The sequence below is a fragment of the Macaca mulatta genome, chromosome 19, assembly GCF_049350105.2.
Source record: "Macaca mulatta isolate MMU2019108-1 chromosome 19, T2T-MMU8v2.0, whole genome shotgun sequence".
Classification (NCBI taxonomy): domain Eukaryota; kingdom Metazoa; phylum Chordata; class Mammalia; order Primates; family Cercopithecidae; genus Macaca; species Macaca mulatta.
Genome location: NC_133424.1, coordinates 44,972,222 through 44,999,768, shown reverse-complemented (window position 1 = coordinate 44,999,768; position 27,547 = coordinate 44,972,222). Strand labels below are relative to the sequence as shown.

Genomic DNA, 27,547 nt, shown 5'->3' with positions numbered 1-27,547 from the left:
GAGGGAAGACAGAACAAGTACCACGTGCTAGGCACCCAATAAACAATAACCCTGAAGCTTGATTACATTGTCTCATTTTATAAATTACCAAAACACACGTGCATGGAGCTCTGCAGTTTTCAAAGTCACTTTTGTCCATTACTTCATTAGATCGCCTCTTCTATTTTTAGCATGTTACTGTAGTTCTTTTAAAATAGAAGTCTCACTCTTATTGGACATGATCGTCCCAATTTTCTATTCTGCTCTCCTTTTTAATTTCCCCACCCCTAGGAACCTTTAGAAAAACAATTCTGGGACTGTTTCTATTAATATCAATTTTCAGATTACAGCGATGTGATGTCTGTTTCCTAATTTAATTAGGTGATTCCTGTTATTACTTCCTACATGCTCATTATTTTTCATTTAGCATATTTTAAGGCACCACAGGAAAGTAAGGCTCTGGCTAGAGACCCCAGGGTGTCTTCTTGCAGGAAGAGGCGAATATTTACTCCAATTGCAGGGGGTGGAGGAACCCAGGAAACCGTGGCCACGAACAAGACTGGGAAGACACAGGATGGGGCTGATACGGGGAACAGCCCAGGCTCAGGTGAGAGAGGCTTGAGACTGAGAAACTTTCACGGCAGAGGTGGGGCCCACCGTGGGTACCCCCTCCAAATCAGGGGCTCCCAGGGAGGGTGGCAGTGAGGGTCATTCATGACCCCCACCCTCAAACAGCAGAATCCAATGATGGTCCCACAGCCAGCACCACCCGGACCCATCAAACCCACTGGGCTTGGGGTATCCAGACCTGAAGTTTCCATGTTCAGACCCTGCCTATTTCTGGCACTTGGGCAATCACCATGCGGGGAGCACTCCATGTCCACCCCTCCGTCAGTACTGGTCTTTGCACAACTCCAGGGGGCACCCTTCACACTGCAACCTATGTGAACCATACCCCAGAATTAGCATAAAGCACAGTGTGGGTGTGTCCCTGCCGGGTGCAAAACAGCAACTGGGGCTTGGCTTTCTGGGCCCCTGGGCTCTGGCCACCCTCTCTGCCCCTCCCCACCTCCAATTGTGCATAATGATGGCTGGCCTGGCCTAGAAGGAACCTCCACAAAGACATTCTGGAGTTTACGAGAAAAAAGGAGGGCAGGACTCCCAGAGCCACGCTTGGAAGGAGCACCGTTATAAGCACCCCACCCACAGCCCTGACGCAGAGAGCCTGGTGCATTAGGTGACAAGGAGGGGGCACTCCAGGAGCACTGAAAACCCAGCGGGTGGCTTTCCCTGGAGTGAAATTGTCTCCACTGTGGCCCAGGAAAAGTGAGGCACAGGAGGGTGAGGTGGCCCTTGTCAGCCTTGGGCGCTGTTCAGGAAGATAGTTTGAAGCTGCAGGTGCATTGTTTAGAAACACTGGGTTCTGAGAGTCCCAGCCCTGCTGATTTTGCGATAATGTATTGCCAGCTACTTAACAGGATGGATCACTGCAATTACATGTCACTTCTGATATTCACAGTCACAACAAGGATGTGTCAGCGTCGCAAGGTTTGTAGGAAATATATATGATGTTCCACAATGCCGTTAGAGAATGGTTTCAGGAAACAGAGAGTTCCAATAAAACCCACCTGCCCAGGGAAAGCAGCCAGCTAGCTCCATGGAAACTGGAGGGGCTGATACCGGCCCCAGACGGAGTATGGGCTTAGCCGCCCAGCTGTGCAAGGACCGGACTCGCTCTGAGAGGCCAGTAGGCTTAATTCCCCTGCAGCCAACCTGGCCCAGCTGCTCAGAGAGGGCAGGCAGGGGCGGCCACTGCACTTCTGTTGCCTCTGTCACCCTCGTTTGGGCGAGCTGTTGAGAGCCTCTTAGCAGGCGCCCCTGTGGTCCTGGCATTTGTCTCAGAGCTCCAGGGGGACACACTCAGAACATGACAGTCACTACAGGATCTGGACAGACCTTCTGATGTTGCAGTTTAGTCCTCCGCACAGGCACAGGCAGGGCAATCTGTCCCTGGTAACCCTGGGACCCAAAGTGTGTGAGGGCCACACTTTCTCCAATCAACACAGCGCTGCCTGCAGGCGATCAAAACAAGAGCCCTGGCATCAGGCAGAACCGCGGGCATTGGACTTCTGGATCTGTCCATTTCTAGCTGTGAGATATTGGACATGACGCATAGTAGCACGTGCTCTGGAGGGGGACCCCTGGTTCCACTGGAATCTCACTCAAGCCCGCTTCACTACTTCCACTGCAGGTCAGTACCTCCTATGCACTAGAGAGGACAAACAAACAGCCCACAGTTCCCCTCCTCCAGGAAGTCCTCCTGACTCCTCCAGCACTCACCTCTCAAGAAAGGTTTACAACCTGCCTTAAGTGTCCCCCAGGCCCCACTGAGCCAGGGCCAGGCCTCCCCTCCACTGCCCCCAGATTGGAATCCTCTAGGGAAGGGCCTGGATAACTTCTTTCCTTGACCCCACAGATTGTGAGCTCCCGAGAGCAGAGCCCGAGCTTCCTCCTCCCGCATCTCCATCTCCCTGTGCACCCCTCCCCTGCCTCGGTACAGCTAAGCGGCTGGGCTTGCAGGGCCCTCACACAGATGGGCATGTACAGATCTCTCCCTGCGGCTGGCAAGCCCAGGGACCCAGGCATGGAGGTCCCATCCCAGGACAATGTGAGGTTTGGGCAGAAAAGCATGAATTTCCATGCTGGCATCCAGCCCAATAGGGAGCATGGACAGCTTCCAGAACACTGGTTTCCTGGCCTGGAAATGTGGAGTAGATGTGAGTCCAGAGCTGCCAGCCCCTATCCCAGGGCAAGGCTCTCCCACAGCCCTCTCTGCCCTGCATAGCACCAGCGCCCAGGCCTGGGGTGTATGAGGGCGAAGGAGTGAGCGTGTTGACCTGTGAGTGGAGACACAGGTGCAGAGGGGCTAGGGCGTGGTGGGGGCTTCCTGCCTGTCTTGCCTGGTCCTTCATTCTGTGGGGCTGGATACCCCTTGGTGGAGAAGCTACTGGGAGACGCCATGCCCCCTGGCAAGCATTTCAGACGCCGTAAGCCCCAAATGGAACCGTAAGCCCCAAATGGAACTGGTGATCTCCTGCCCCCTCCCCCCAACCTCTCCCCATCTGGTACATCTGCCCCAGTGAATGGCACCCCCAACCCCCCTCCTCTAGAGCCAGAAACCCGAGTCCCCCTGAATCAAGACCACGGCCCTCCCCACCTCCTTGTCCTCTCACTCAAAAGGCCTCCAATGCTGCATGTGACATCCTTGGTTGCCCGAATCTCCTTGCATTTGCCGCATCTCCCTCTCTGCTCCCTGCCCACGGCCACACAACAGGCAGCCACCAGAATGAGCTTCCTTCCTTCCTTCCTTCCTTCCTTCCTTCCTTCCTTCCTTCCTCCCTTCCTCCCTCCCTTCCTTCCTTTTTCTTTTCTTTCTCTCTTTCTCTCTCTCTTTCCTTTCTTCCTTCCTCCCTCCCTCCCTCCCTTCCTTTTTCTTTTCTTTCTCTCTCTCTTTCTCTCTCTCTCTTTCCTTCCTTCCTCCCTCCCTCCCTCTCCTTCCTCCCTCCCTCCCTTCTTTTTCTTTCCTTCTTTCTTTCTTTCCTTCTTTCTTTCTCCCTTTCTTTCTTTCTTTCCTTCTTTCTTTCTCCCTTTCTCTCTCTCTCTCTCTCTCGCTCTCGCTCTTTCTCTCTTTCTTTCTACTTGATGGAGTCTCGCTTTGTCACCCAGGCTGGAGTGCCATGGCGTGATCTCAGCTCACTGGATAAAGGACTGTAGTTCTTTTTAAAAGAACTACGACCTCTGCCTTATGGGTTCAAGCGATTCTTCTGCCCCGGCCTCCCAAGTAGCTGGGATTACAGGCCCATGCCACCACGCCAGGCTAATTTTTGTATTTTTAGTAGAGACGGGGTTTTGCCATGTTGCCCAGGCTGGTTTTGAACTCCTGACCTCAGGCGATCCACTGACCTCAGCCTCCCAAAGTGTTGGAATTACAGGCGTGAGCCACCATGCCCGGCCTGGAATGAGCTTTCTGATGAACCACTCCCTACTCCGGGGTCCCCAGAGCTCCTTGTTGCCAGGGGCCAAGGCTGGCTCCTCTACCACACTGCAAGGGCCTGCTGGGCCCAGGGCCGGCCGTGTGTCTAGATTCACATGAATCCAGGAGTCTAGATTCACAGGTCATGCTGCAGCCCCTAAACCACTTAGAGTTCTCCACATGCCGCATTCTGTCAGGACTCCAAACCTTTATCCACACTGTTCTCTCTGCCCAGGCTCTGCTCCAGGCCCTGAACACAACAATACTAGGTGCCCCAAGTTCTGGGGAGACAGTGTGGTTCACTGAACAATAGGCAGCCACCCAGGCCACATGCCAGCTCTGAAGCCCAGAAGCTGCGTGGCCTTGGGTACGGCTCTTAGCCTCTCTTATCTCAGTAGTCTCATCTTTCAAAAGGTGTAATAATAATTCACTCATGGGGGTTTTAAAGTATTAAATGAGGCCAGGCACAGTGGCTCACACTGTAATCTCAGCACTTTGGGAGCCTGAGGTGGGTGGATCACTTGGGGCCAGGAGTTCGAGACCAGCCTGGGCAACATGACAAAACTCCATCTCTACCAAAAATACAAAAGTTAGATGGGCGTGGTGGTGCGTGCCTGTGGTCCCAGCTACTCAGGAGGCTGAGGTGGGAGGATCACTGGAGTCCAGGAAATCAAGGCTGAGATCGCGCCACTGCACTCTAGCCTGGGTGACAGAGTGAGACTCTATCTCAAAAAATAAATAAATAAAAATAAAGCATTAAGTAAAGAGAAAAACAAATAATCCCATCAAAAAGTGGGCACAGGACATGAATAGACATTTCTCAAAAGACTCACAGGTTGGGTACGGTGGTTCCCATCTGTAATCCCAGCACTTTGGGAGGCTGAGGAATGTGGGTCACAAGGTCAGGAGTTTAAGACCAGCCTGGTCAACATAATTAAACCCCATCTCTACTGAAAATACAAAAAATTTAGCCAGGCATGGTGGCAGGCGCCTGTAATCCCAGCCACCTGGGAGGCTGGGGCAAGAGAATTGCTTGAACCTGGGAGGCGGAGGTTATGGTGAGCCAAGATCGTGCCATTGGACTCTAGCCTTGGCAACAAGAGCAAAACTCCGTATCAAAAAAAAAAAAAGTTAAAAAACAATAATGTTGGCATGGATGTGGTGAAAAGGGAATGCTTTTACACTGCTGGTGGGAATGTAAATTAGTACAACCACTACGGGAAACTGTGTGGAGATTCCTTAAAGCAGCAGTCCCCAACCTTTTTGGCACCAGGAATCAGTTTCATGGAAGACAATTTTTCCACGGTCTGGGGAAGGGGGAGGGGGGATGGGGGTGGGGAGGTGGTGGTTTCGGGATGGTTCAAGCACGTTACATTTATTGTGCACTTTATTTCTATTATTATTACATTGTAATATATAATGTATATACGTGGATATGTTATTACATGTAATATATCCAGTGACAGATCATCAGGCATTAGATTTTCATAAGGAGCACACAACCTAGATCCCTTGCATGTGCAGCTCACAGGAAGGTTCAAGCTCTTCTGAGACTCTGATGTGGCCGCCAATCTGACAGTAGACAGAGCTCAGCTTCGATAGCTCATGCACCACTCACCTCTTACTGTGCGGCCTGGATCCTAACCCAGGGGTTGGAGACGCCTGCCTTAAAAAACTAAAAGTAGAACTACCATTCAATCCCTGAATCCCACTCCTGGGTATCTACTCAGAGTCATCATATGAAAAAGACACACGCTTATGCATATTTACTGCTGCACAATTCACAATTGCAAAGCTATGGAACCAACCTAAGTGCCCATCAACGAATGAGCAGATAAAGAAAATGTAGTGGCCAGGTGCAGTGGCTCATGCCTGTAATCCCAGCACTGTGGGAGGCTGAGGCGGGTGGATTACCTGAGGTTAGGAATCTGAGACCAGCGTGGCCAACATGGTGAAACACTGTCTCTACTAAAAATACACAAATTAGCCAGGTGTGGTGGTGGGCACTGGTAATCCCAGCTACTAAGGAGGCTAAGGCAGGGGAATCGCTCCAACCCAGGAGGCAGAGGTTGCAGTAAGCTGAGATTACACCACTGCGCTGCAGCCTGGGAGACAAAAGCAAAACTCTGTCTCAAAAAAAAAAAAAGAAAGAAAAAAGAAAATGTGGTATATATACACCGTGGAATACTACTCAACCATAAAAAGGAACAAAATAATGTCTTTTGCAGCAACTTGGATAGAGGGGGAGGCCATTATTCTAAGTGAAGTAACTCAGGAATGGAAAACCAAATACCACATGTTTTCACTTGTAGGTGGGAGCTAAGCTGTGGGGATGTAAAGTCATGAAAGTGACACAATAGACTATGGGACTTGGGGGAGAAGGCTGGGGAGCAGGTGAGGAATAAAAGACTACATATTGGGTACGGTGTACACTGCTTGGGTGACAGATGGGTGCACTAAAATCTCCTAATTTACCACTAAAGAACTTATCCATATAACCAAAAACCACCTATACCCCCAAAACTATTGAAATTTTAAAAGTAGTAAATGAGTATTAAATATATGTAAAGTGCTTGTGATTGTGCCTGGCTCAACTCGAGGACCTGAGAGCATTAGCTAGTATTAGTATTGTTGCTGCTTCTGTGTCTGCCCCAGTGAATGCTGGCACATTGTCTCAAACTAGACAATGTAGGAATTATATGTAGCCAGTTGTGGTGGCTCACACCTGTAATCTCAGCACTTTGGGAGGCTGAGGTGGGAGATCACTTGAGCCCAAGAGTTTGAGACCAGTCTGGGCAACATAGTGAGATCCTGTCTATATAAAAAATAAAATAGGCTGGGCGTGATGCTTCACGCCTGTAATCCTAGCACTTCGGGAGGCCGAGGCGGGCAGATCACGAGGTCAGGAGATCGAGATCATCCTGGCTAACACAGGCGAAACCCTGTCTCTACCAAAAACGTAAAAAAATTAGCCGGGCGTAGTGGTGGGCACCTGTAGTCCCAGCTACTCGGGAGGCTGAGGCAGGAGATGGCGTGAACCCAGGAGGCAGAGCTTGTAGTGAGCCAAGATCACACCACTGCACTCCAGCCTGGGTGACAGGGCAAGACTGTCTCATAAATAAATAAATAAATAAATAAATAAATAAATAAATAAAATAGCTGGGTGTAGTGACATCTGCCTGGCATCTCAGCTACACAGGAGGCTCAGGTGGGAGGATCACTTGAGCCCAGGAGGTCAAAGCTACAGTGAGCTAAGCTGCAGTGATCTATCATGGCAAGACTACACACCAGCTCGGGCAACAAAGCAAGACCCTGCCTCTTGAAGGAAAAGAAAAGGGAAGGGAAGGGAAGGGAAGGGGAGGGGAGCGGTGGAGAGGAGAGGGGAGGGAAGGGAAGGGAAGGGAAAATTTTATGCATTAGATCATATAAAGCCGGGCATGGTGGCTCACGCCTGTAATCCCAACACTTTGGGAGGCCAAGGCGGGTAGATCACCTAAAGCTCAGGAGTTCAAGACCAGCCTGGCCAACATGGTGAAACCCTGTCTCTACTAAAAAGACAAAAATTAGCTAGGTGTGGTGGTGGACAGCTGTAATCCCAGCTACTTGGGAGGTTGAGACATGAGAATTGCTTGAACCTGGGAGGCAGAGCTTGCAGTGAGCTGAGATCACGCCACTGCACTCCAGCCTGGGCTACAGAGAGAGACTCTGTCTCAAAAAAGTAAAGTTCTTAGTACAAGGCCTGGCCCATGGTAAATGTTCAGTCAATATTCATTATTATCTTCAGCGTTAAATTTCCCTGTGCCCTGCAGGAATGCCCTGAGACAGGTCACAGACCTAGGAGTCATCAGGGGGCTGTCCAGTCCCAGTGTCTGTGCTAGGGGTCCCTGAGGGGGATCTTGCTGTCCACCACAGCTGCCTCCCCACTGGGCACCCCAGAACCACCATCCACAACTCCTTGACTCCAGGAAAAGGCAAAGGGCTCTGAAGCATGGGGTGACCCCACTTAAAGAAAACTCACTCTTTTTTTTTTTTTTTCGAGACAGAGTCTTGCTCTGTCGCCCAGGCTGGAGTGCAGTGGCCGGATCTCAGCTCACTGCAAGCTCCACCTCCCGGATTCACGCCATTCTCCTGCCTCAGCCTCCCAAGTAGCTGGGACTACAGGTGCCCGCCACCTCGCCCGGCTAGTTTTTTGTATTTTTTAGTAGAGACGGGGTTTCATTGTGTTAGCCAGGATGGTCTCGATCTCCTGACCTCGTGATCCACCCGTCTCAAAACTCACACTTAAAAGAAGGAACTATTTACAGTGTGCCAGCAACAGAATCTGTATGGTAACATTATATATGTGTATATATATATGAATAAACTGCAACAGAATCTGTATGGTAACATTATATATATGAATAAACTACAACAGAATCTGTATGGTAACATTATATATATGAATAAACTACAACAGAATCTGTATGGTAACATTGTAGTTTTATATACATATCTATGAATAAACCAATCAATCCACACCACTCACTTTGGCTTCATGGGTCACTGACAATGACTCACCTTGCCCCATTAAAACAAAATCCATTCCACTTTAAAGAATTAAGGAGGAATGATAAAATCAGAACATTGCCACTGTGTAACCCCTAATGAATGGCCGGATCTAGGTACGATCGCTGGCAGCTGATAACAGAAGACAGCCAGGCAGACAGGAGCCTCCTGATGGAATAATACAGAACCACCCATGAATTCCCGCCCCCCAAAACTCCCCTAGAACAAAACAAAAACGAATCCAAACCTGTATCTGATCAAGCTTCAAGATTCACCTAATTTATTGGGACAACAAAGAACAGAGAACAATGTGAATCCATATCAGACAGGCCCAATCAGCCAAATCCCAACTTACAAAAAGTTCTATAGGAACCGTGACCTGGTTTCCTCAAATAAATAGAGGGAGGAAAACACAGATGGAGAAGGAAACTTACAGATTACAGACTTAAAAGACTTATCCGCCAACTGCCACGTGAGGGCCTTTTCTGGATATTGGATGGAACAAATTGGAAATAAAGGTAATTACATTTGTGAGATAGCTAGACATTTGCACACTGTCTGACTATTTGATGCGATTGAGGAATCGTTAAATTTGATGTTATTAAGGAATGAGTTTAGTGGTAAGGTCAACAAAACAGTTCTTATCTTTTAAACTGAAAAATATATTGAAACATTTATGGCTGAGGCTGGGAGTGGTGGCTCACACCTGTAATCTCAGCACTTTGGGAGGCCGAGGTGGGCAGATGACCTGAGGTCAGGGGTTCGAGACCAGCCTGACCAACATGGAGAAACCCCATCTCTACTAAAAGTACAAAATTAGCCAGGCATGGTGGCACATGCCTGAAATCCCAGCTACTCGAGAGGCTGAGGCAGGAGAATCGCTTGAACAGGAGGCGGAGTTTGTGGTGAGCTGAGATTGCACCATTGCACTCCAGCCTGGGAAGCAAGAACAAAACTCTTCGAAAGAAAGGAAGCAAGGAAGGAAGCGGGGGAGGGAGGGGGGGGAGGGAGGGAGAGAAGGAGGGAAAGAAAGAAAGAAAGGAGGGAGGGAGGGAGGCAGGGAGGGAAGGAAGGAAGGAAGGAAGGAAGGAAGGAAGGAAGGAAGGAAGGAAGGAAGGAAAGAAAGAAGGAGAAATATTTACAGCTGAATTGATAGGCTATCTGGTATAGACTTCAAAAATCACATGGAGGAAGGGAAGTGGATGGTGCTGTGGATGGGGCCAGCCTGGTGTGGGTGGAGGGTGCTGGGTGCCGGGTACGTGATGTTCATGGCACTATCCTACTCCACTACTGCGTGTGTTTCAAACTCTGTATGATAAAACATTCACAAAGAAAGCAGCTCTTAAAATTCAGTTTGCTCAACCAAATGTGGAGTCAGCCTTCTGCAGCCCCCAGAGCCAGTACACGGGGAGTTCTTTGTTGTTTGAGACAAAGTCTGGCCCTGTCGCCCAGGCTGGAGCACAGTGGCACAATCTCAGCTCACTGCAGCCTTGACCTCCTGGGCTCCAAGGATCCTCCCACTTCAGCTTCCCAAGTAGCTGAGACTACAGGCGTGTACCGCTATAACCAGCTAACTTTGTTTATTTTTTTCTAGAGACAGGTTCTTGCTATGCTGCCCAGGCTGGTCTAGAACTCCTAGGCTCAAGTGATTCTCCCCCCCGAAGGCCTCCCAAAGTGCTGAGATTACAGGCATGCGCCAGCACACCTGGCCATTGGTGTTTGTTATTCTTGATTCTGGCCTGGTCTCCAAGTCTTTCTCTTGGAGAAGAGGTGAGTCTTGTCTACTGGGTCAAAAAGTGAATTTCCTGAAAGCAGAAGCTCTGGCCTCAGGGCCTGGCAATCCTGGAGACTGGAAAAGAACTCTAACTGGAGAGGCGAATTCTCTGATACACAAAACTTCATCTTCGAACGTGGGTAACTTACTGGGTAGCTCTTCCTGTTTCCAAAGGTTTGATTTGGACTAGAGCAACAAAAATGTTTAAAATGTGGTTTGATTTACAAAAGTTTGGCAACCCCCTACCATTCCATCTACTGCCTGAGCCAGGTGAGCTTGGCTGGCTGATCCATGTAAAGTTCAGGTGCTGTTAACACCTGGTGGCTGCGTGGGAGAGACACGAATGAGGCCAGGCCCCAAGCGACCTCAAGCAACTCAGAACTCCCGCCACTCCTTGTCCCCTTTCTACACTTGTAGTGCCACAAACTGCAGCTCCCAGAGAACTCCGTCCCCAGAACAGTTCATGCCACGGTGTGGAATTTCCTCCGTAGATCTGCTCATCTCTACTCCCAACCCGCCGCCCCAACACCTGCCTGTTTGCCTGATCGGAATGGCAGGGTAGCTCCCAGAATCTGTTCCTCCCACCAACAGAAATGCACAGGGAGAAGGCTTGTCAGGGGCCCTTGGGGCCACCTAGCCATGCAACTGGACACATACATTTTGTAAGCACTGGTTTCCAACAGATAAATGTAATCAAGGTTTATATGCTCAGAGAAGCCAACAGGATGGGATTGTTTCACTTGAAAGATCAGAAGAAAATTGTAACTAATGTTGTGGAAAATTACTTTGATATTGCTTTCTTGGTACCGAATCACAATTAGGCTGCCGTGAGAAGTACAGGGAAGGAATAAATGAATAGTAACAAATCAACACAAACAGCCTGTGTCAGAGGCACTTTGCTCAGGGAAAGTAACGTAAGCATTACTTAAAGTTTTATGACTGTGTTTGGTGTGATTTACCCAGACCGTCAAGTCTGCCCATCACCTGGCACGTGGTGAGGCTGGTCTGACTGCATGGACCATCAGAAGACCCACGTGTGCTCCTTGCCAGGTCTGCCAGCTGCAGAGGGATGATGGCCTTGGCTCTGTGCCATCTGACACCCCCTGCCAGCCTGAGGCTCCGATCTTCCCAGAAATCCCAGCCGTCCCATGGGTGCCCAGCCCACCTGTAATCCACACATGTGTGTACTCGGGCAGCTGGGTAGGGCAACAGGGACCCACACAGCAAGCGCTGCAGCTGCGGCAGGGCAGGGCACTAGCTGAAGCCACCAAACCACAGTCAGATCCACGAGTGTCCCACCGATGGGTCTAGGCCCCAGTCCCAGGTGGGCATCACAGGCACACTCATGCCTCTTCTCCCAGGCTCCTTCAGTAGAATGTGAGCACTGGCTGTCTGGACCCTCTACCTACATGCACCCCCAACCACGCACACACCAAGGACACACCCAGGCAGTGTTTGCTTGCCCTTCTTCCTGAGTTTGCTTCTAGGCAGGTAACACGTGACCATAGGTACCAGCTCGCCGTCTTCCCTGATGGCGCTGTCCCGAGGGGCCCTGTTCTGCCAACGCAGTGTCATGAGCTGTTCTGGGGCTCATGTGAGGCTGCAAAGCTCCCACAGGAGAGCTGGCTCTGCTGTGCACCTACTGCTCCAGAAGCCTGGGAGTGGCCAGACCCACTTCTGACAGCCACCACCTGTGGGGGTCTGGCCTAGGCATGAGTCAGCACCCATGACTCGCCCACCATCTCCTGGAGGCCACTGCCTTGGCTGCCTCCCTCTGACTCTCAACTCATCCACCTGCCCATGGGAAGCCTCTGGCAGCTGCCAGACCCAGGGCCCCGGCACTGGCCTCCCTGTGCTCTTTTCACCTTCCTTCCTGGTGTCCACGGGCCCTCAATCTGCACTAAGGGCCACACATCATGGGTGCTCATCCACAATGGGGGTGGGGGTGGAGGGGTTGCAGAGTAAGACCCCTTCCTGTGTTCTGGGCTTCCGGCAGGGGTTTGTGCAGGAACCCCTCTGCCCACACCTCCGGCCCCCTTCTCTTTCATCCTGTCTCTGGCTCATAGCACAGAGCAACCAAGAGAGAGTGAGTGGGTTTCCCTGGGGAGGAGTGGTGTCTCTGGGGGTGCACCAGCCTGTCCATGCCCTACAGCATGTGGACGGTGAGTGTGTGGCTTCTGCTGAGACACCTCCCCTCCTCTCCCTCCAAAGCAGAGAGCTCCCAGGTCTTGGCACCCTGCCAGCTGACCTTCTGTCCCGCCATATCTCTGGGATGGGGACCATGTCCCAGCAGCAGAGACCTTGCCTGAACTCCCCTCTCCACACTCTGTCTGCCCTGAGACGCCAGAATCACCCTTCCTGCTCTGGCCTCCCTGCCATCCCACCTGTCCCCAGCAGCCCTCTGTGACTCCAGCGGGCCACCAGGCAGCGGTGGAATGGAAGTGGCAGTGGGGGACCTTCGGAGGGAGTCTTGGCCTCACAAAACCAGGAGGTACCCTGACCCCCTTTGTCCAGACCAGAGGGGCTAGATTCTCCAGGGCTGGGCAGGGAGACCGAGTCTCACCTGTGGGGCAAGGGTTCAGGGAGAAGTTGTCCACTTTCTGATATCCCCGACAATGTGGAAGAGACCTGAGAGGTGGCGCAATCCTGTTTAAATCTGAGTTGCATCAAAGGCAACAACTGGCTCCACAGACAGCAGCCTTGCCATGACCCCCAAGAGAGGCCACCCTGCTGCTAGGCACTGGCTGGAGGTCTTGCATCAGACACAGCACTCCCACATTGAGACTGATGCCTTCCCGGGGAAGCCAGGACTCTGCCTGCTCCCCGGGGGTCTTGGCACAGACTTGCTCCTTTCCCCAGAGACCAGCACACCAGGGCAGCCGCGGAGGCCTGAGCTTCAGGCTGGAAAGCTGGGGGTGGTGATGGCAGGACACAGCACAAGGACTCACCTGGCGCCTGCTGAGGGGCGAGCTCCGTGGGGTCCTGCAGGCTGATGAAGAGGAGGAGGCCTGCAGCTCCGAACAGCAGGATGGATGAGAACATACAGGCCAGCCGCATCGTTCCAGGTCGCGGGGTCATCCGGGACTCGCTCAGGGGTCACCTCTCGGGTGTGGGAGGCACGTTCTTCCCTCATCGTCCACACCAGGCATCCATCAGGCCGAGGTCTATGGGGCAGAGTGGGGACAGTCATCACCGAGGTGCAAGGCACCCGGGCAGGTGGAGGCCCCGCTCACTGCAGCAACCCAAGTGTAATTCCCGGATGCCTCTGCCCTCTACAAGTTACCCAGGGGTGCCCTTTCCACCCTTTCATGCCCGGGAGGCTGAGGGCAGCCTGTTCCCACCTGTGGCTGGAATGCTAGCTTTCCGCCAGGGTCTCCTGTATCTGCACCTCCAGAAAAATCATGGAATGAGACACCGTCTGGCCCTGCCTGGGGGAGCCGAAGTGGGAACCCCCAGGCCCCCAGTCAGTAGCCAGCAGCCATCCCCTGCACTGTCCAGACCTCCAAATAAGCATGTGTGCCCCCAGGGTGGGGGCCTAGGTACCGGCGGGAACCTGGGTCCTTGTCCCTGGCACCCGGCCCGGTGGGCAGAGAAGATCTTGAATGTGCCTCCACCCTGCTCCTCTCTGTAGGGCACTGGGGACAAGGTCTCCACAGAGCAGGCAGCTCTGAGAAGGGGCCTGCTAGGCTCAAAGGATATTCAGGCACAGACGGACTCCCCCACACCAGCCAGGGCTGTCCTCACTGATGGACTGACAGATGGGTTGGCGGATGGCAGTCCCTCTGGACAGTCACACCGGAGGGAGCTGAGGCTCTGGCCAGACCACAGGAGTCCCTGAGCTCGAGGCCCTTGGCCTGGAGCGGAGGTGGGGCAGTTACACCTGTGTCCAACAGACTCCAAGCTCAGAGGTGCAGAGGCTGGGTGCGAACACCCCCTCGTGTTCCTGGGGGTGGGCACTAACTGCTCCGGTCACTGCAGACCCAGAGTATATCCATGTGACCTACCCCTTACCCCGCTTCCTCCTAAAGGGCACGGAGAGAAATTCCCCATCCCCCACATAGCAGCCAGTCCCGCCAACAGGGCCAGGCTGTGAATCGAGATGGGGGCACCCCAAGGCCATTTGCCCAGAGGAAGAATATAAGTTCCCGCAGTGGAGGGTAGAGAGAGCATGGGCAGAGTACAGGGGGAGGAAGGCACAGGCGGCAGGCACCCCAGGGAGCCCCCCTCCTTTGAAGGTCGGTCACTCTGTCCCCTTACTTTCCAGCGGGCCCTGCTGGCCAGGCCCGGGGGACCACCCTTTTTCCACCCAAGGAGCCCTGGGGGGAACTTCCCCACGCTGGCACAGGTCAGTGCCTGAGGGAGGTGAGGCCAGGTCGGCAGCTCCCAGTAGTCTCTGAGGCCACAGCTAGGTAGCTGATCAAGCCCCAGGCCAAATGTGCTGCTCGGCCCAAGGACATTTCCCTGCCCAGGGACAATACTTCAGCCAGGCGACTCCTCCCCAACATGGACCCAAGTGCTGGGGGAAGAAGCCCCCACGTCCAGCCCATGGAGCGTGAGGGACGAGAAGAGGCGCTCTCCCTGCTCCCCGCCCACGACTCCCCATGACCAGATTGTTCTTCTGAAAAGCTCAAGGGCTGGGGAGGGTAAATTGCAGGTTTGGGTTTCTCCCCTCTGCAGTCTCTGTAATTATTTTTTCACTCAGTTAACTTTAATTAACCTGCCCCAGGCCTCTCCGCACCGGGAAGGCACCTGATGCTGGGCTCTCTGGACTGTGCCGAGCAGGTGGTTCCTGCGGCCTTCCAGCTTTTTACAGAAGCACTGAGCTGGGCCTGTTTTGTCTCTGGAGCTGGCTCTGGGGTATCAGGCCGGCCCCGACCTCACTGTAATGGCCTCTGCCCCAAAGACAAACTGCTACTTCCTGTCACCCACCAAGGCCACCCCTGCCCTGCCTGCAGAGGGTAGAAATGGACAGTCACGTGTCCCCAAGGGCTCAGACTCAAAGCCCCTTGTGTGGGGTTGGGGCCTTTCCCTCCATGGCTGCCCTGGATGAGGCCATCCTGAGGACCTGGGGTTCACTGCCTTGCAAAGACACAGATGCAGCAGTGCAAGCCCCACAGCAGGCTGCGACACCGTACCATTCCCCAAGCCCTTCCCTCTGTGAGGACAGCGCTGCACTGCAGAGTCCGAGGCCCACAGGGCCCAACCCCAAAGCCTCAGGAGAGAGTGAGCGGCTGACGAGGGAGGCAGAGCTGTTCTCTCCAGCCTCACTCGGGGGAGCCCCAGGCAGTCATAGAAAGGAAAAGACGTCACACACCAACACAGCGGAGCCATGGCTCTCAGATGGGGACCAGGAAGAGCATGCAGGGTCTCTCGGGAGCAGCCGCTGTTGCAGGGTCATGGGGACAGCGTTCACATGTGCACCGCACCCACGGACCTAAGCAGATGTGGGTTCGCTAACACGCATATGCACACATGCCCGGGTGCATGCCGGCCAGCGCCTGCACACACACCATCGATGGTCCCCAGCAAGGCCCCAGCTGGAAAGCAACCGTCACGAGCCCCTGAGTAAGCTGACCACACTTCGGGCGCACTTCCAGCAGCCTCCTGAGTCAGACACCAGGAAGCCAGTTTGACCTAGGGTAGCCTCCAACATCAAGACATTTTGGGAGGAGGGAGGGAGGAAGGAGAACAAGTTCATGGCTAGCGCCCAGCACTACCTGGTAAAACAGCTAATAAGGGGTCAATATCAGGCTCTACCTGATGAACAAAGGGGACTCAGGAGCATGTGTGATCATCATCTCATTTGTTCAGTAGCTGGCGCTGCAGAATGGTTACAAGAGAGTTGGCCGGTGCTCTCTTCTCCCCCAGTCTGTCTCCATTCAAGCCAGTACAGACATCCACTGTCAAGGATTAAATGGGTCCTGCAGCCGAGACCTGTCCTCACTTGTTTCTGAACCTGCCCAAACCAAACCCATCCCATGATGCCTGGTTCCAGCCACCCATGTGCCTGGGAGCCAGAGCAAGGACCACATCCGTGCCCCCAAATCCAGGAAAGGGAAGAGGACACAGACTCAGGACCACACCTCCATGGTGGTAGAGCTTCATCCGTTCGAGTTCCCCCTTTCAAAGACCCTGCCTTTGCTGGCCTCCCAGAGAGAACACGAACATCTTCTTTACACCAGGGAAGCTGGCATTGGAGCCGCCTGTGGCTTCAGGGTCCAACCCCTAAGCCCCAGACCCCAGCTTTTCCCTCTGGGACCCTCGGCTCTGTGTTTGTTCTCACTGGGGACCAGCTGACCAGCTAACTCCCTGCTCCGTGCAAACAGGAATCAAAAGGTCAGCGTGCCTCCCCTCCTGGGTAACTGGCCAGCAGTACAGCTGGGCCTTCAGTGCCCCACAAGGAAGCCAACTGGACTCTATAGAACCCTCCTTTCCCCTAAGGTGTGGGAAGGAAGGGTGGTCACTGACAGACCCCTGGGCATTCCAGGGGGTGTGGAATCCTCTATTGTTCCTCGAGGACCCCAGGCTTCAAAGTCGCAAGTTGTTTTCAAGGCAACAAGAGCTGCTGGTCTAACAGCTGTCTGTCTGCCTCTCCTGGGAGTCCAGCTGCTGCCTGGGGAGTGGACACCACCATCTGTCACAGACTGGGGCCTGGAAGGCTGGGAGGTTGGGGCAAAAACCCAGTCACAGGCCTCAGCCTCCACCTGGGACTGTCCCATCCTCACCACAGACTACATCACTCTCAGCTCTGATGACAAGGGCAAAACCTGCCTTCACCTCCCTATACCCATCCCAAGACCATCAGACAATAAGAAAATCCAGCCTGCCAGGGGCACAGAAGAGGGAGGGCTCAGGCAAGAAAAATAAACAGCCCCAGAGAGTTTCCAGCAGCTCCTGCCCAGCCTCACAATTCCCAGTCCTCCTGGTGGATTTTCTCCCTGAGGCCTGAATGGCGTCACCAATTTTTACTTCAAGAAAAAAAAAAAAAAGATCCAATTAATCTCATAAACACCTCCTGGGACACAGGGCAGGGCAAAGGATTCCTCCCATTTCCTTATTTATTTGATTTAAAAATGTGTCTCTTTGAAGAAATTCACTTCAGGGCACAAGCAAGGACTTGGGAATTCAGCCAAAACACACGCACCTCCAGTGGCGACCGGCAGCAGGCGGACAGACGCATGGACGGCTCCAAGGACACGCTTGGCTGCGGCTGCTTCTGGGCCTGGACGCTCCCCCTAGCCGCCCAGAGGATCCCCTGTGGCCGTGGGGACCTGTCCCCGTGCCTGGCTCCAGACAGCATGGGTGCACCCACGTGGGCAGTGGACCCTGGGCTCCGGAAAGTTCTCTGTCTGGTGGGTCTCCTTGCACCACACGGGCAGGAGAGAACAATGACGTCCCTCCCGGCTGAGGGCTCCCGGAGAAGCTGCTTGTTGGGAGAGAGGCTGCTATGGCAACTTGAGGAGAATGGAGCCAGGCACTGCCGTCACCTTGAATCCGGCACCGTGCCTTCTGCCGCGGTGGCAGCAGCGGGGACTCTGCACCGGTCGCTGGTCCCTGAGCCCCGGCTTCCCTTCTCAGCCTCCTGGCCTCAGGAACTCATCTGCTCCTCGCCGATCGATCGGTCGGAGCCCACAGCCCGGTCCCCCGAGAGCACCACCTCCTTCTGTTTTGTCAGACTAGTTCTTCCCTGTGCGCGGCTCTCGCTTACTTCTGAGATGGGGCTCTTCTTGATTTGAGCTCATTAAAAATCCTGCAGCTAATTAAAACCGCTTTAATGGCAGCGGCGGCGGCAGCAGCAAACTCTGGGACGAGTCCCTCCAGTTTTTATGCGTAGGCATAAAGTTGCGATGCTCTGCAAGGATGACGGATGGGCGCGAGTGCTCAGACTCCAAGGCGGGGCTGCAGACTCTCAGGCTGGCTCCTGCCGTGCTGCTGGGGAGCGCTGGCCTGGGTCCTGAAATCCCCAGAGCCTGGCCTTGGCACACCCAGGCCCCCGCCGGGCTGCACGCTACTCCCGGGGAATGCAATTTACCTGCTGTCCGCTCCCCTGCTACAAGGCAGGCTTCTCTCCACTCCCCCCCAGCCCCATGCTCTGCAGCGGGGAGAAAGGGCTTTCTGGGGTGGAGGTTACCCGGTGAATCAGGCTCATGAGGTCCTAAAGCTTGCCGCCACAGCCCTACTAGGAGCACCACAGCCCAGCCTCCCACCATCGCCGACACATGGCCAGGTGGAGTCTGAGGGGCGCCTGCAAACACACAGCCACAGCGAGGGGAGCCTGAGAGCGTGGCCAAAGACTGACAGGCCACGTCAACTGACTGCACCGTGGACACTATCTCTGCCCAGGGCTTCTTACATATTGAGTACATTTTACGCCACTGGGGCAGGGCAAGGGACAGTCATTCTGCATGTAGAGAAACTGAGTCCCCTCATCCTGCAGAGTCCGGAATGCTGACATAATGCCCAGAATTCCCTGAATGTGTGAACTTTGGTCCCCTGAGAGCACCATCACGGTGACAGCCCTTCTCCCACTATGGGAAGAGCATTTGCCGCCTGCCTCTGACTCGGCACCTCGGGATCGGGAACCGCATGGAGGCCTCTCCCGGTCTTTGTATTCCCAGCACCTAGCACAGTCCCCGGCACAGGGAAGGTGATCAATAGCCTCTGCTGCATGTTGAATGAGCACGAGTTAATAGATGGAAGTGTTTGGGGCCATCTGGAGAGAGGCACTCCATGAACCTGGAATTTTAAAAAGGTCATTTATGTTTCAGGGAGCTGAGGGTTTGTTTTCATCAGAGCTGCGTTGGAATCAGGTCCAAAGAGTAGCCCATCCTATGACAGGAGGCAAGGAAGAGGCAAGGAAGAAAAGGTCCCCAGGGAGCCTGATGGAGCCTTAAAACTTGAAATACCCAAGGCACGCTCGCCACCAGGACCTCACTTTTGCCTCCTCATGTCGGTAAGACAGATTTCAGATCACAGAGCTTGAAGATGAATATATTTTTAGAGACAAATGTTGATTCTCTCTCTACATATATATGTATATTAACAGGTGCAATGTTTACACAAAAGACACACACCACTGAGATGCCACGAAATTGACTGATTGTCCCCTCCAAATCTCATGGTGAAACGTGATTCCCCAGTGTTGGAGGTGGGGCCTGGTGGGAGGAGACTGAATCATGGGGCGGATCCCTCATGAATGGCATGGTGCCATCCCCTTGGTGATGAGTTGGTTCTCACTCAGTTCATGTGAAATCTGACCATTTAAAAGAATCTAGGACCTCCCCCTTCATCTCTCTCTTGCCGTTTCTCTTGCCATGTGACCTGCCTCCTCCCACTTTGCCTTCTCCCATGATTGTGGGTTTCCTGAAGCCCTCCCCAGAAGCTGAGCAGATGCCAACACCATGCTTCTTGTACAGCCTGCAGAACCGCGAGCGAATTAAACTTCTTTTCCTTATAAATTACTCAACCTCGGGTATTTCTTTATAGCAATACAAAAGTGGACTAATGCATCCCCAAACCTTTAAAATATACTGTGATGCTAGGAAACCCCCCAAAAAACTACAGCTTGCATGTGTCGATCAAAAAGTCAAGGATAGCAACACACGCTATGACATGGGAGACCCCTGAAGACGTCATGTTAAGTGAAACAAGCCAGACACAAAAGGACAAATACTGTATAATTCCACTTGTGTGGAGTGCCAGGAGTAGTCCAATTCATAGAGACAGAAAGTACAATGCAGGTTACCAGGGACTGGAAGGAGGAACAGGGTGTTGTTTAATGGGTACAGAGTCTCTGTTTAGGATGATGAAAAGGTTCTGGAGATGGATGGTGGTGATGGCTGCCCAACAATGTGAATGTATTTAATGCCACTGAACTGTACACTTAAATATGACTATGAAGTGGGTGGATCACTAGAGGTCAGGAGCTTGAGACTAGTCTGGCCAACATGATGAAACCCCATTTCTACTAAAATTACAAAAATTAGCTGGGTGTGGTAGTGCATACCTGTTATCCCAGCTACTTGGGAGGCTGAGGCAGGAGAATTGCTTGAACCTGGGAGGCAGAGGTTGCAGTGAGCCGAGATTGCGCCACTGCACTCCAGTCAGGGCAACAGAGTGAGACTCTGTCTCACAAAAAACAAAAAAACAAAAAAAAAAAACAAAAAAAAAAAAACCAGGCACGGTGGCTCAGCCTGTAATCCCAGCACTTTGGGAGGCCAAGGCGGGTAGATCACCTGAGGTCAGGAGTTCGAGACCAGCCTGGCAAACATGATGAAACCCATCTCTACTAAAACTACAAACATTAGCCAGGCATGGTGGCAGCCATCTGTAATCCCAGCTACTTGGGAGGCTGAGGCAGAAGAATGGGAGGCAGAGGTTGCAGTGAGGCGAGGTCGCGACATTGCACTCCAGCCTGGGTAACAAGAGCGAAACTCCGTCTCAAAAACAAACAAACAAAACAAAACAAAAACCCAAAACCCTCAGTGGAAGCAGCTTGAACAAGGCATGTGGATGTTACAGGGTGGCCATCAGGCTCAGAGCGGGGCGCTCCAGGTTCTCTGGCCTGACTTCCCCTCCACTCAAGTCTGATCTTCAGGACTTGAGTTTCCCTATCTCAGAATCAGTCCTCATCCAAAATATCTGCTGTAGATGAGTTCCCAAGTTCCCTGCAGCTCTGGTGTGAGACAAATATCTTGAAACAGGGAGGCACCTTGTGAATTTCATTTACATACGGTTACTTTCAAGCATGCCAGGTGAGTTTTAGTCAAGGGCACCCCTCACCCACACCTGCCACCTGTCCCTCACCAGGGATCTGGGTCCGTCCCATGGCATGGCCTCAGGGAGGCTGCCAGGGCTGTGCCCAGAGCTCTACACTCTGGGAAGGCCTGTTTCAGGGATAACTGGGCTCCTATGGCCCACATGAGCCCAGCCAAGCTGTTTCCCTTCTTGACAACCCTGTCCTTGTTTGAGAGATCAAAGGCCACACTGCAAGTGTCAAACTGAAAACTGTTCTCAGGCTCTTTCTGATGTGCAAAGCTGTGCTCCCGTGAGGTCTCCCTGGCTGAGGTGAGTTCCACCTGGGCTACTCCTTACCTAGGGGACCGTTCCTCTGCGTGAACTCCACTGAGCCCAGCTGGGAGAGTGCCTCATTTAGTGATAGCTATCGTTTCAAGGCAGAAATCTAACAGGGTCCTTTTTCCTTCAAAAATCTTTAATTTTTAAAGATCTGAAGAAAGCAACACAAGGATCCTTGTAGGGAAGGAAATGTTCTCTATCTCAACCGTATCAATGTCAATATCCTGGTTTTAATACCGTTCTACGGTTTTGCAAGATGTTACAGTCGGGGGAAGGGTGTAAAGGACACATGGGATTTCTCTGCATTATTTCTTACAACTGTGTAGGAATATATAATTATTTCAAAATTAAAAATTTAATTAAAGAAATCAAAAACTTAAAAATAAAAGTGACTGGCCTTTCAGCTCATGCAGAATGGAAGCAAATTCTAATGTTGTGCACGTAAATAACAGATAGTCATTTCCATGGATCAGCTCCAGCCCCTGTTGTATAAGAAACATTTTAAAGTTAAGGGACTATGCCTTTAATAGGAAAATTTGATGTGTTAGCAACTACTGGTTGATCTTTGTGCACTTTTCAATTGCAAATTGCACTTTAAAAATGCAAACAATTATTAATATTGATTTGGACTAAAACAATATTGAATTTCAATATATTTCCAGCTCTTTTATGAATTACCCTGTGGATACGTGGTGATTATGATAAAAGAGTATTTGCATGCTCAATTTCTTTTCAGTGAGGAACCTTGAAAAGGGCTGACGTGATCCATGGATAATGAACTTCACAGGGACAAGAATGGCTCGGAAACCATCAGCCAGGATCTCAGATTTAGCGGCAGCACAGATTCTCAGGGCCACTTGCCTCGCTGGGCTTTTTCCAAACCAGTTATTACAGAGCACAGGTTAGGAACACCTGCTCAAGGCCCAGAATGGGATTTTGAGTCACTGTTTTTAGGGGAAGAAAAGAAAAAGGAACAGATATTTATCATGATTTGTTAATGTTCCAGGCACGATGCTGGATACTACATAAACATCCCATTTAGCTTTCACACAATAACCTTTTTAAGTAAAAATCATTATCCTTATTTGTCACAGGTCTGGTTCTCTGTAAGGAGATACTGAGATGGAATTTGGGGTGTAAGATGTTTATTAAGGATCAATACCTGCAAAGGAAAAAGGGAGGAAGCTGGAGTGGGAAGAAGTGGAATAGGGATGTAGGCCTTGACGGTGGGCTCTGGAGTGGATTCAGCCTGTCGGAGTGTCCTGCAGAAGGAAGATAGGGCTGGACCTTTACACCTCCCCCTTACTCAGTAGCTGGATGTCGGCTGCCCAGAGAAGGGTGTGATATCAGATGAGGCAGTTTGCTGCAGATGAAGCAGCCCCTCGTGGAGCTGAGGACTGGAGGCTGGCTGCTGACCACACAATCCCCAGGTGGTCAGCAAATCCTTCTTGGAAGGAAGATCTGGGCAGCAGATCTCCGAGGCCACCACTCTGTTTTGCAGATGATGAAATGAAGACCCAGAGAGACTAAATATGGCCAAGGTTACACACAGGAAATAAGCGCCACCCCAGATTGGACTCAAATCCTCTCTCTCTCCACCCCAGCCACGCTTTTCCAAAACAAAAGCTTAGATCATACTGTCCTGACCTTCAGTTACTGAGACACGAAGGTCTGAATGTCTCCAGAGGAACACGCAGAAAGTTTGGCTGCGTAAGCAAATACACTCACCTCGCCTCCTCTGCTAACGTCCCTGCAACAGACACGCATGCGTGTGCACACTCTCATGGATACACACTTACTTCTTGGCAATTATCTCATTGCTAATGGAAGAAGGTGGGAACATGAATTATTTGGGTTAAAACTTCCCTCGACAGTACAGCCTGGAGAGCATCTCTCCCCAGCTGAGTTGCCGGATCCTGCCAAGAGCACCCGGGGATGTAGGATGCGGGGTGGCCAGCCTCCTTTTACTTCTAGAAAGCACTGAGCTATTCACATTTTCCAGCGGCTCTGACATCCGCAGCCACAGCAGGGAAAATTACAGGGAGGAAAAAAATTGCATATTTACTTCTCAAAATCAAAAGTTGGGGTATAATATGGACAGAGAGGAGTCTGTGAGCAAACCCAGAATGCCCTGGCCCCTGGCAGGGTGCAGAGACACAAGGCAGTCCGTAGACTTCCGAGGAGGACAGAATGGCAAGAAGGCTTGGCTGCCTTCCAGGGAATCTCTCTCCCTGTGGCTGGCACAAGGAGGCCCCAGAGGACTTGTCTTTACGTTTCCAGCTGCCAACAGTGCCTGGCACAGAGCAGGTGCTTGGGCAATGTGTGGTGAACGAAGAGAAGCTAGTAAGAGGATGACGAAGGTGAAAGGAAGCTCCTGCACTGGAGTCAGCTGGGTCCTCTGGGCTGGGGTCACACAGAGTCTGGTGGTTGTGCTCTGTGGGTCCACTCAGCACACATGCATGGCCATACCTTTTGGAAGCAAGCTGGCTTCCAAAGGGTAACCTCCAAGATCTTTTTTTATTTTTATTTTTTTAGAGACAGCGTCTCACTCTATCACCCAGGATGGAGTGCAGAGATGCAATCATGGTTCACTGCAGCCTCGAACTTCTGGGCTCAAGCAATCCTCCCGCTTCAGCCTCTTGAGTAGCTTGGACTACTCAATTTAACAGTGCCTGGTTAAATGTTTAATTTGTTGTAGAAGTGGGGTCTCACTATGTTGCCCAGGCTGGTCTCAAACTCCTGGCCTCCAGTAATCCTCCTACCTTGGCCTTCCAAAGCACTGGGTTTACAGGTGAGCCCCCACAGTCTTGACCTCTACCAGTCCAGCATGATTTTCCCTGGAGCTCATCTCAAAACAGGCTGGTCTCTTCCAATGTGAAGGCTCAAGACTAAGAATATGGCAGAACAAAAGTCTCTTGGCCCTATCCTGGATGCTCTGTGGAAAAACAGGTCTCCTTCAGGTCCCTAGGAAGGGACCAGTGCTTCAAATGACCTGGAAGCACTAATGAGTGACTGTGCATGGGACAGGAACCTGCCTTTTCCATTAGTCTCTGCCTAAGGTCTCCTTCCAGCTAATATCCTGTGTTCCAAGTCTCCTCCATCCTAGTGACCCCTTGGTGCCCTTCTTTTTCCCCACAGGGTGTTGCAAAGCCAGAAATGTGGGTCCAGCCTAACATTTCCTCCCTCTCTCCTGACACTCAAGTGCAGATCTGGCCTTCTGAACATGTGTCCTGTCTTTCTTTCCCAGTCCCTCAGTGCGGCTCTGATTCAGGACCTGTGGCCTGGACAGCTCCCCATCTCAACACCTGCCTTGCAACACATCTGTGGTCACTCCCGAGCCCCCCAGGTGCCCAGTGACCCAAGTTAAAATATCTCAGCATGGTACACCAGATCTGTGAATATCCTGCCTCTGCCAACCTCCCGTGCCCAGTCTCATCTCTCACCATTCCTTGATGGTCCCCGGGCCAAGTGAGGCACCCTCCTGTGTGTTCCCAGAGACTAATGGCTTTTCTCCAACAGAGGGGACTGTGAGAGGGTAGCACAGGGAGACAGCACTCAGCATTCAATGCTGTCACTGGGAGATTTTGGTCATCCTCATGTTATATATCTGAGCTTCTGTTTTCCTAGCCACTAAGTAGGTCCCTGGTGGACTGGTACCATGGAACTGAGAAGATGCCTGCAGGGGTGGGATGCTGCCCTGGGGTGGAGGAAGAGGCTTGGGTCAGGTGGAATAGGCTGCTGGATCCCAGTCCTCTCTGCAGGGTGCCTGCTCCTCCACGGCAGGTCTCACCATCTTTCCACATGGCTCTGCTGAATTATTCCCTTATCTTGAACAACATCCAAGGGAGTCTGGTTTCTCTGGTTTCTCTCCCTAAGCCTGCAGCCTCTTTTCTACCATCCTGGGTTTCACATGCCCTCATCACTCAGCCTCAAGGACACAGGCAGAAGAGCTGTAAACCATTATGATCCCTGTACATGGGGCTCTGTGGCATCTGTCCCAGGCGGGGGCAGGTGGGGCAGGGATGTGGGCAGCACTCGGCTAACTGGGACCATCTCAAAGCAAAAGAGCATCCACACAGACCCCACACTCATGCCCCGGTGCCCCCCTGCAGGCTGATCACACAAGGGGTTGCTTGAGCCCTGACTTCTTATGTGATTGCTCTAAAGAGGAATGAAGACAGGCATTTTTATAGTGGGACTCAAAATGTCAGTCATTGGTCTTTAGTGAACAGTTGTTTGAAGCAGCTCATTTCGTATACATGACACTTTCATAATAAAAATTACGTTTCAAATGATACATCCAATGACCCTTGGTAGCAGATTGAGACCTTCAGATCTTCCCATTTGGGGAAGAAAAAAACCTGGATTTTTTTTTTTCTTTTTTAAGAGTCTGGGTCTCGCTCTGTCACCCGGGTTGGAGTGCAGTAGTGTGATCATGGCTCACTGCAGCCTCAAACTCCTGGGCTCAAGTGGTCCTCCTGCCTCAGTCTCCTGTGTAGCTGGGACCACAGGTACATGCTATAACCTCCAGCTAATTTTCAAAAATTTTTTATAGAGATGGGGTCTCACTATGTTGCTCAGGCTGGTCTTAAACTCCTGGCCTTATGCAATCCTTCCACCTCAGCATCCTAAAGTGCTGGAATGACAGGCATAAGCCATCACACTAGGGCAAAAATTATTATTATTATTATTATTATTATTACTACTATATTGAGATGGAGTCTCTTATTATTATTATATTGAGATAGAGTCTCTCTCTGTTGCCCAGGCTGGAATGCAGTGGCATAACCTTGGCTCACTGCAACCTCTGCCTCCCGGGTTCAAGCGATTCTCCTGCCTCAGCCTCCTGAGTAGCTGGGACTACAGGCGTGCACCATCACACCCGGCTAATTTTTGTATTTTTAGTAGAGACGGGGTTTTGCTGTATTGGCCAGGCTGGTCTCAAACTCCTGACCTCAAATGATCTGCCTGCCTCAGCTTCACAAAGTGCTGGGATTACAGGCATAAGCCACCACACTGGACCCAAAATTATTTTTTAAGTGACACATCTGATGACCCTTGTAGCAATGCAGACCTTTAGACCTTCCAATTTGGAAACCTGGATTTTTAACTTGAAATTTCCTGATTCTGAAATTGGCAAGCAATGCACATTTTTAAAAACTTACTTGAGCCTATGTCTATGCTGGTTTTGGCCTGAGGTCTACCACCCATTGCCCCCTCCATGATGAAAGCGGACTCAAGTGATCCTCCTGCTTCAGCCTCCTACGATGAAAGAGGGGGCAATGGGTGGACCTCAGGCCAAATCCAGCATGGACATGAGGCTCCAATAGGAGCCTGGATTGGGGAAAGGCAGATGATCCTGCTGGACTGCCACTCTGGAGTTCCCCCAACCCAGGAACCTGGACTGGGGAAAGGCATGTGATCCCTGAATAAGAACAATGCTTCCCAGTTCAAGGACTTTTGTGCAAAATCAGCTGAGGGAGAAAAATCCTCTGGGAAGAGAGGCTGCTGCAGCCTCGCTGGTCAGAAGCTGGTTCCTACAGCTCTGTGACCAGATGGCCCTTAAACATGGCTGTTCAAGCCACCCAGTCTGTGGCCTTTGTTATGGCGGCCCCGGCTGATGACTTCAGTCCCCGTGCCAGGAAGGCTCAGCCCTGACCTACAGGGCAGCCTCCCCAGTGGGGCAGGAAGGAGGCTGGGGTGTTGCCAGGAAACCAGCTCTTGCGTGGTTCCGTGGTTGCCATCAACCGTGTGCAGGGTGAGACCACGCACTGGACACAGACCCTGCCTAGACCAGGATGTTTTTGGAGGCGAGACACAGAAAAACCAGCTCATCAGGAGAATCGAGGCTCCACAGTGTCACTGGGGACCAAGGCTCTGCTAGTGGCTCTGCTGCTCTGTCCTTGGGGTGGGTTTTATCCTCAGAGAGCTCCCTTCATGGTTCAATGGCTACAGCCATAGTCCAAGCTACAGGCATCCTCATTATGTCCAGTAGAAGGGAGGGAGTCCCATCTGTAACCAGGGAACAAGTCCCTGGATCCTGAGCCAATAGAATCTCCTGACCCAGAGTGCCTGGGGCTGAGGGGATGCTCTGTGCTGGGGGTGGTGCAGGCCTGGCTACTGGAAACAGTGGGATGAAA

At 52.0% G+C, this 27,547-nt stretch overlaps 1 protein-coding gene across 4 annotated transcripts in view; it reads right to left on the bottom strand.

Moving 5' to 3' along the window:
- Positions 1-27,547, bottom strand: part of CHST8 (carbohydrate sulfotransferase 8) — a 152,873-nt gene that overhangs the window by 72,539 nt on the left and 52,787 nt on the right. For 2 of the 4 annotated variants that reach the window (XM_028838814.2, XM_077982065.1), the window contains one exon: positions 13,280-13,495. In XM_028838814.2, the coding sequence (XP_028694647.2) occupies positions 13,280-13,409 (130 nt within the window). In that variant the 5' untranslated portion in view covers positions 13,410-13,495. Of the gene's footprint in view, positions 1-13,279; positions 13,496-17,475; positions 18,197-27,547 lie in introns of those variants that run through there. The other 2 variants (XM_077982064.1, XM_028838815.2) reach the window with 2 other exon arrangements.